The sequence below is a fragment of the Mirounga leonina genome, unplaced genomic scaffold (genome assembly GCF_011800145.1).
Source record: "Mirounga leonina isolate KUSES-001 unplaced genomic scaffold, KU_Mleo_1.0 Mir_154, whole genome shotgun sequence".
In the NCBI taxonomy this organism is placed as follows: Eukaryota; Metazoa; Chordata; class Mammalia; order Carnivora; family Phocidae; genus Mirounga; species Mirounga leonina.
The window spans coordinates 5,519,194-5,528,297 of record NW_023270389.1 but is presented as its reverse complement, the minus strand read 5'-3'; the positions used below and the strand labels follow the sequence as shown (position 1 = coordinate 5,528,297).

Genomic DNA, 9,104 nt, shown 5'->3' with positions numbered 1-9,104 from the left:
ATTTCATTTTTAAGTCATCTCTACACCCAACGTGGGGCTCGAATTTACAACCCCGAGATCAAGAGTCACATACTCTACAGAGTCACCCAGGCGCCCCCAAAATACATCTCTTAATCTTTTTTTTTAAAAGATTTATTTATTTATTTGAGAGAGCGAGAATGAGAGAGAGAGAGTACATGAGAGGGGGGAGGGTTAGAGGGAGAAGCAGGCTCCCCGCCGAGCAGGGAGCCCGATGCCGGACTCGATCCAGGGACTCCAGGATCATGACCTGAGCCGAAGGCAGTCGCTTAACCAACTGAGCCACCCAGGCGCCCTACATCTCTTAATCTTAACGTAAGTAGTATGATATGATATAATTTGTGTAAAATGTAACAGCGATGAATAAAATACATGTTTCTATTTATTATTTCTATTTTTTGTATAGGCACACAACCTTTGACAAACTACACAAAAACTGCTAACTGGCTATGGGAAAGTTATCACTTATTTTCTTAAAAAAGATCTACTGGTTCAAAGCAAAAGCAGGAAACCTTTATCGTCTATGGTCTCTCTCCACTGAAACTGACCAGTATTCTTTTTCTCCTTCTCCTTCTCTCCTATTACATTAGTAAGACTCTAACTAGGTTGCAAGAAAGATAACAAGCCCAACGTACCTGAGGATGCTGACTGGCTTGTGGAGAAGTAAGAATAAAGCACTCTGGTGAAAAACAGATGGAAAAAAAAAATCTCGCTCTTCCTGACCATGATCTACCTTCCACATTCTTGTACTCCGTAAGGCCCAAACTATACTTCCTACTTTTGGGATCTGCTATATATCTCCTATAACTTTGTAAATAAATGTCTCCCTTTTCTGTTTAAGGTAACCTGAATAGGTACCTCTTTTTACTGGGGGGTCTTGAGCCAGCAGTGATGCCAAACGTACTGAGCACTCACTTTGCCTCGGTGTCCTCCTGGGCAATGTCACAAATGTTTACTGCTCGAAAACTAAGACTATCCACATTTCATGCTCTAAAGGAACTGAGATGAGAAAGATTAAGTCACTTGTCAAGGTCACACACTTCCGGAAGAGCTAGAATTTAAGCCAGGCAGTCTGACTCCACAGATCATGTGGGTGGTTGCCCCCAATTAGGTACAATTTATCCATTACCTGTAGATAACAAAGTACACTTGTAATTCAATGCAGATGATCACAATCCAAATAAAAGATTTCCTGAGGTCTAATTTCAGGCATCAGAGAACTGAAACAAACGATGAGAATACCTTGAGGCATATTTTGTGAATGGACCTTTATGAGGCCTTCCAACTTTGAAAGAGTTAAATCTGATCCAATGAAAGACCATCACCTGTGGCTGAAGGCAACCTGTCAATCCAAAGAAAGACTACACTTCAGTACGATTTTATTAGAAGCTTGAAATTGCCTGTTATTATTTACAATTTCCTACTGTTTGTGAAGTTCTAACTAGAGAATTCACATAGGACCAAGCCAGGATTGAATTTTAAAGAGACAAATAACCTAAAATGGGCACCTCTCCCCCAAGAATAATGGGTTAGAGGATCCAGAAACAGACCCAAATAAATTAAGGAATGATGCTGAGACAACTAGTTAGGCATCTGGAGCCTGATCTTAGTGTAGTCACCAAAATAAATTCTAGGAGGAACAAAAATTTAAATATAAAAACAAACTATGGGTGAATTATCTTTTTAAACATTGAAATTTACAAAAAGCCATTCAAAGCATAAGACCCAGAAGCATACAAAGAAAGAGCAATAAATTTGACTACATAAATATTAAAAACATGTCCATGGTGCAAAACAACAACAACAACAACAACAAAAAACGGTGGCTACCAACAAATTAAATGACAGATACACTGGCAGGAAATATTTGCAACATATTTGACAAAAGGACTAATTTCCTGAATATATAAAGAAGTCAGACAGATTAGTAAAAATGATCAACAGCCCAACAGCAAATGGCAAAAGACATAGAAAGTTATTTTTAGGAAAAAATAATAATAAAAGAAATAAAAAGCCTCATAAACATGGAAAAAAATCATAAAATTGAAGAAATGCAAATTTAAAACAATGCTACACCATGTTTTACATCCAACATAAGAGACAATATAATGTAATGGTTAAAATTGATGGCTCTAGAGTCAGAATACTTGGGATTAAATGCTGGCTCTACTCCTTACTGTGTATGCCCCAGTTTCCTTGGCTGGGGTGGTTATAAGAACCAAATGAGAAAATGTAATAAAAAGCAATTAGAACCGTGGCTGGCATATAGTAATTATGTTCATTCTTATTATCAGATTGACAAAAACAGTAAAATCATGAGTAGTAGTGTTGGAAAGAGAAGACTGGGCCTCTCAGATACAGTCAGAAGATGTATAAACTGGCACAATGTCTTTGGCAACTTGCATTCTAATTGCACAAGCCATTTGACTTTGCAATTCACTTTTAGAAATGTATCGATCACATGTTCATAAAATTATAACCTATCTATATATATTCATAAAGATATACATATATATATATAGCTTTTCATTGCAAGACTGTCTATAACAGGGGCGCCTGGGTGGCTCAGTCGGTTAAGTGTCCAACTCGGTTTCCGTTCAGGTCATGGTCTCAGTTTCGGGAGATTAAGCCCCGTGACGAGCTCCCCACTCAGCGAGGAGTCTGCCTCCCCTCGCTCTCTTCCTCTGCCCCTCCCCCTGCTCACGCACTCTCTCTCTCAAATAAACAAATCTTAAAAAGAATGTCTATAACAACAACAGACTGGAAATAACCTAACTGATCATCCAAATGGAATAATATACTGTCATGAAAAAACATCCCCAAGATAGTAAAAAAACAATCACAGAACAATGTGGAGATTTTGCCACTGTTAGTGTTAGAATGCATAGAATATTTCTGGAAGGAGACACAAGAAATAGTAAAAGTAATTACTATAGTAATAGTAACAGCAATCGCCTCTGAGGAGCAAGACTGGGAGTTGAAGTCAGATGGAGATTTGCTTTTCATTAAACATCCTTCTGTAAAAATGGAATGATCCGCCCCACGTACATTACTTTTTCCATTAAACAAAAACTAGTTGATTTTTAAAAATAAAAGAGTGCAGTCATCAGATAATCTTACAACTCTATCGGAAAACCATACCAGCTGAAGACAGAAGTTCTAAGAGAAATGCTGGTTGTTTGACTATCCCTGGCTTTGAGGACACAGTGGATGTCCTAGAGCAAAGTCCTTGGTTCTGAAGGTCATCACTCTAGAGTGCTGAGAACCACAGGGATACACAGGAGACCTCTTCCCAGACCTCACGTTCTCCGGCTGTTTCCCACGTGAGCCTACCAAACAAGGGCTGTTTTACCTCCCTCTCTCCAAGTGTAGGAGTGCTCTTATACTTGATGTGTCAGTTGGGATGATGACTTTGGGGGGAAAACAAGGACTGACAACTGTCCCCCTATAATGCTCTCTTGGTTCTCAATGATTTCTTTGAACAACTTACTTGTTTTTTCCTTTCATCTTCACATCCCATGTTATAAATAGACTTACAACTCATAAAGCAGTTTCACTTTCTCATTAATTCTGACAACCCAGGAGATGGATATGATAATGCCATTTTAGACGAGTCTTGGAGGGGTTGCCCAGTCCCACCAATATTAGGTTTGTGTCCTGGCACCACCACTGAGCTCTCCAAACCTGGCGCTTTCCACAGCATCGCTTTCTCCATCCCTGCCCAGTCTCCCGCCACTGGCTCCCAATTCTACCTCACCCCTGCCAACACCACACACCTGTGGTCTTAGGCCCTGCGATCCTAGAGGGAGGGAGGAGACCGGAGTCATTCAAGGACAGAGGACAAGATACGTTTCTTCCTTCTGGGGATAAATCTGAGTCGCTTTTTAAAACATTGTTCCTAGGGGTGCCTGGGTGGCTCAGGCGTTAAGCGTCTGCCTTTGGCTCAGGTCACGATCCCAGGGTCCTGGGATCGAGCCCCGCATCAGGCTCCCTGCTCGGCCGGAAGCCTGCTTCTCCCTCTCCCACTCCCCCTGCTTGTGTTCCTTCTCTCGCTGTGTCTCTCTCTGTCAAATAAATAAATAAAATCTTTTAAAAAAAAATAAAATAAAAAAATTAAACATTGTTCCTTTGTTACTCTGAGAAAATGAAGAAGTGGACCCTATAACCTGAGTCTCACCAGTACCTACTATGCAGTGATACTGACCGGCCACCTCCCACTTTTTCCCACATACCCTGTAAAGGCAGCTAAGTTATCTTCACAATATAAATGAGTCGACAGAAACTTAGAAGGGGAGCCAATCGTTTAACGTCACACGGCCCCCATGATGCTATGTCAAGTGAGGACTCCAACCCCAGCGCCTGGCTCTCAAGTCCAGGGTACATTCCAGCACACTGCCCCCAAAACACAGCGCTTGGTGTTCCACGGTTTGTTAAATAGGGTAAGTTATGCTATTAAAAAGACAGGGCCGCTCTTCAGCTCATTTTTTCGTATTTATTTACTTTGTCTCTCGTATGTCTAAAATGAAAACAAACCTGAATTTCCGGGGAAAGGTTGGGGCAGTGTCATCCAAGAAAGTGAGTAACAAGTAGAAGGGGCAGGCAGGCCTGGAAGGTCCGCCTTCTGCAGTTGCCAGGCAACAAAGGTAAACAGCACGAAGTGGCAGGATCATGGCCACTAACTATAGTGCCAACCAGGTAAGCTCTTTTTCCATCTCTAACACTGAATTTTGCATTTGGACTGACCCTCCCAGAGGATTCTGATTATTGAATGAATAGCTGAACGTGGGGTGAGATGGTATTTTTCACTTCTTTAGCTCGTCAGGGTAGAGAGGGCCCATGGACAAGCAAAAGGCCTCTCAGGGTTGTTTGCAGGATCTACGTAAGAGGTCAGCAGGGTTTTTTCTGTAAAGGGTCAAAGGGTAAATATTTTATTTTGGGGGCCATGTGGCAAAATCAGAGATGTTCTGTAGGTACTTAACAATAGCAAGAGAAAATATTTTTCCATAAATTTTTTGACAAAATTAGAAATATTGTAACCGTAATTTTTTGTAATACTAATGAAAAAATAGAATTCTTTTGGGATGAGAAAACACTTAACTTCACTGGGAGGAGTATGGAGTAGAACAGCAAAGCTACTGTTCCCTTTTATCAAATCAATTGCAAATACCCATCTGTAAAAACCATTCTTTGCTTTCTCAGGTCATCCCAGGACAGACAGGAGGATGGATTGGGCCCATGGGCCACATTTGCCCACCCCTGGTCTAGACCAGGACTGCCCAATAAAAAGATAATGCGAGGGCACCTGGGTGGCTCAGTTGTTAAGCGTCTGCCTTCAGCTCAGGTCATGATCCCAGGGTCCTGGGATCGAGTCCCGCGTCGGGCTCCCTGCTCCTTGGGAGCCTGCTTCTCCCTCTCCCACTCCCCCTGCTTGTGTTCCCCCTCTCACTGTGTCTCTCTCTGTCAAATAAATAAATAAAATCTTTAAAAAAAAAAAAAAAGATAACGCGAGTCACAAATATAATTTAAACTTTTCTAGTAGCTATATGAAAAACACTAAAAAAAAAATAAAATTAACCTTAATAATATATTTAACCTGATAAGTCTAAAATATTATTTCAATGTTTAATCAATATTTAAAAAGGTGTAATAAGATGCTCACATTCTCTTTTTTTGTACTAACTCTCCGAAATTACAAAGCACCTCCACTGGGACTAGTCACATTTCAAGTGTCCATAACCACATGTGGCTAGCAGCGCCATGTTGAACAGTATACATTTAGACCAAAAAATTACATCCCTTCTATAGTGAGTTAAAGCCTAGCTTGGCTGTTCAGGTCTTTGGTCCTCAACTCTAAAGAACTGTGCCTCGTCATCATTTCCTGGGCACGGGGGCACCTTCGAGCCTCACAGAGATTCTCATCTTTCTCTCCACAGTACGAAAAAGCTTTCTCACCCAAGTATCTACGGAACTGGTCTCCCGCCAAGCCAACAAAAGAGGTATTGTGGGGCGCCTGGGTGGCTCAGTCGTTAAGCATTTGCCTTCGGCTCAGGTCATGATCCCAGAGTCCTGGGATCGAGCCCCGCATCGGGCTCCAGCCCCGCATCGGGCTCCCTGCTCGGCCGGAAGCCTGCTTCTCCCTCTCCCACTCCCCCTGCTTGTGTTCTCTCTCTCACTGTCTCTCTCTCTGTCAAATAAATAAATAAAATCTTAAAAAAAAGAGGTATTGCATGTGCAGTGCTCCCAAAGCACCAGTTTCTGATTCTTTCCACCACGTTCTCTGTAACTCACTGGCACCTAATTCCTTTAGCCGCCTCTGAATTCCCATATCCTCCTCTCCCTCAGCCCTTAACTTGAACCCCTTGGATACCTTCAGTCTCTTTTCCACTCCATTTTCACAAGCAGTTCTCTCCTCACCTCTACCCAGAGAATTTCTTCCCATGAAGGCTACACTCAGATTATCGCCAATGATCGTGGTCATCTGTTGCCTTCGGTGCCCCGTTCCAAGGTGAGATACTGATCCCCACTCCTACTGAGGAAGGTAAAGAACTGGGGCACAGAACCGGAGTAACCGAGATGGGAGGTTTGCAATCTAGCACGGCCACTATCTGGAAATTAAAGTTCAATCTGATTCCCACTGCAACATGACTGCCCCCAAACTTCCAGCCAGTTTATCCAACACGATAGAGCTGTGCTTAGCACCCGGAATGCCTTAAACTGATGAATGAACGCCTTCACATGATGACACTTACGCAGTGAGTACTCTGCTAGACTTAGCCTAAGGACATGGAATTTAAGTTAAGCCATGAGAGTTAATGTTATGAAAAAATCAGGGTAACCTAAATGAGAAAGGGGGTAAAGGATGAGTGGGGAGACTGGGAGACTGTGCTTTCACTCTGATTTCATTACCATGCATCCCAAGGGTGAAGGGTGGAAGGAACACAACAGACCTGCCAATAGGCCAGTAGTCCTGGGAGAAGCCTGTTGAAGAACCTCGTCTTCTTCCTTTTAGGCAAGTCCTTGGGGATCTTTCATGGGTACCTGGCAAATGCCTCTGAAGATACCCCCTGCTCAGGTGACCCTGACCTCCCGTACAGTTGCTGGTGCTGCCTCCCTCACCAAATGGATACAGAAAAATCCTGATTTGCTCAAGGCCTCCAATGGGCTGCGTCCTGAAATCTTAGGCAAGGTATCTATTCCTCCCACCTAACCTCAAATCCTATTATCTGCATTTCTTTTGAATCTCAAAAATGCCTGTTATACCACCACTATCCCAGCAGGGGGAACCTTTAACCAATTCTGTCTTACCCTATCTAGTCCCTGTCTTCCGACACCTCAAGAGACGTGCTAAGAACATATTATCCCCCACAGTATAAAATGATCTGATCTGACCTTTTGTCCATGATATAGGGAGAAAGGGAGTGAGAATTCTAAGATGGATTGGGAATGATCTAGGCCTGACCAGAAATATGACTGTCTCTTCCATTCTACCCGGCAGCCTCATGATCCAGACAGTCAGAGGAAACTCGGGAAGCTTACCACAAAAACTGTACAACAAGCCTCGAGTCCAACCATAATTCCCAGCTCCCCAGCTGTAAATCTCAATTCCCCAGACCAACCCCAAAGCTCACACCCCTCTGCAGGTCACACTCCAGGTCCCCAAAGCCCAGCCAACTCTCTCAAGGGCCCACCAGGGAGCCCATGCATGCTAGAACACTGGGCAGGTCCTAATCCAGCTGCGGTCCAGAAATACAAACCTGGAATTCCAGAGGCACCAAGGGACCACACTGAGAAAACTTGTCTAGAGACTTAGTGATGTAAGCAGGACCCCCAGTGAGGGATGTAGAACAGGGGAATTATAGGGTGGGAATAAAGGCAAACTTGGAAAATAAACATCATTTGTTGAATCTATTACTGATTTGGATGTTTTTTTCCTCCTGATATGGCTGCCTCTTGTAACCCATGACTAGGAGGTGGGTTGGAGGAAATAGAGCAGGAAAAAGAACACGGCAGTGGCTTGAGGTGGAACACATTTTTACAAGGACTGAGTCAGCTATCCTCCAAAAGTGACCAAGAGGAAGCTGGTCTGAACTGTAGCAAAAGAAACCTCAGGGGCGCCTGGGTGGCTCAGTCGTTAAGCGTCTGCCTTCAGCTCAGGTCATGATCTCTGGGTCCTGGGATCCAGCCCTGCATTGGGCTCCCTGCTCAGTGGGGAGTCTGCTTCTCCCTCTCCCACTCCCCCTGCTTGTGTTCCTGCTCTCGCTATCTCTCTCTCTGTCAAATAAATAAAATCTTTTAAAAAAAAGAAAGAAACCTCAAAGAACCAGTCTCTCACCCCCAGCCCCTCACTTTTCATCCTGAGCATGCACAACTACTTCTAAGTCAGAAATACGATTGTTTGGTAGAGAATGCATATGCATATCTGGAGAAGATGGAGGAAGAAAAGGGAAGGGAAGCTAGAGTAGAAGACACTATCCTTGTCTACGACTTCATATCTGACGACAGAACACACGGGGAAGACAAACTAGAGAGAGTTATAAAAGTAAAACTCAAGCAAAAGTACATATAGAGTTTGAAAAGGGAAAACACAAAAGTGATTGGAAGTCAGAGAAGAAAAACAAAGAGAGATGGTAAGTAGAAATTTAGGGCAGAATAACAAACATGAGGACTACTGTACCCCAACCCCAATCATCCAAATGGTAGGACGCCACCAAAAAAGGGTAAGAAGTTCCTTATCCACTTCCCAGCTTTCAACATCTGCTTATCATTCTCCTATTCTGCAGGCTTCCTGCCGATGGCTGTTCAGTGTAATGCCCTTGCCAAACCCTTCCCAGCTCCAATGCCAAAGTGTTCCCTCATGAACCCCTGTCCCCCACTCCAAGGACAAGTACAGAGGACATAGGGTTTAAGCTGGAGGAAGGCTACAAAGGCTTCCCAGGCTAGCCCAGCAAGAAAGGAGATGTGATCATCACGTAAAGCAGAAGACCACTTGGGAACTGGGAGGAAGACTGTTGAGGCGGCAGGTCCCCACTGTCTTAGCTTCAGTGAGGTCTTCCTGTCCAACTGCCACCAATTACAGTCATTGCTCC

General features: G+C 43.4%; 1 protein-coding gene across 1 annotated transcript; it reads left to right on the top strand.

The window, feature by feature from the left end:
- The first annotated feature begins 573 nt into the window (after window positions 1-573).
- Window positions 574-8,178, top strand: CFAP126 (cilia and flagella associated protein 126). Its single transcript, XM_035010013.1, has 5 exons — window positions 574-771; window positions 5,952-6,014; window positions 6,443-6,523; window positions 7,028-7,204; window positions 7,514-8,178. Exons 1-5 carry the CDS (start codon window positions 712-714, stop codon window positions 7,826-7,828), a joined length of 696 nt encoding a protein of 231 aa, XP_034865904.1. The 5' UTR covers window positions 574-711; the 3' UTR covers window positions 7,829-8,178.
- The last annotated feature ends 926 nt before the right edge of the window (window positions 8,179-9,104 follow it).

Excerpts from the sequence above, each read along its gene's own strand:
- CFAP126 (XM_035010013.1), top strand. The coding sequence starts at position 712 with ATGGAAAAAAAAAATCTCGCTCTTCCTGACCATGATCTACCTTCCACA. Across the intron at positions 6,524-7,027 it reads CTTCGGTGCCCCGTTCCAAG|GCAAGTCCTTGGGGATCTTT; the intron begins GTGAGATACTGA and ends TCTTCCTTTTAG. Across the intron at positions 7,205-7,513 it reads GTCCTGAAATCTTAGGCAAG|CCTCATGATCCAGACAGTCA; the intron begins GTATCTATTCCT and ends TCTACCCGGCAG.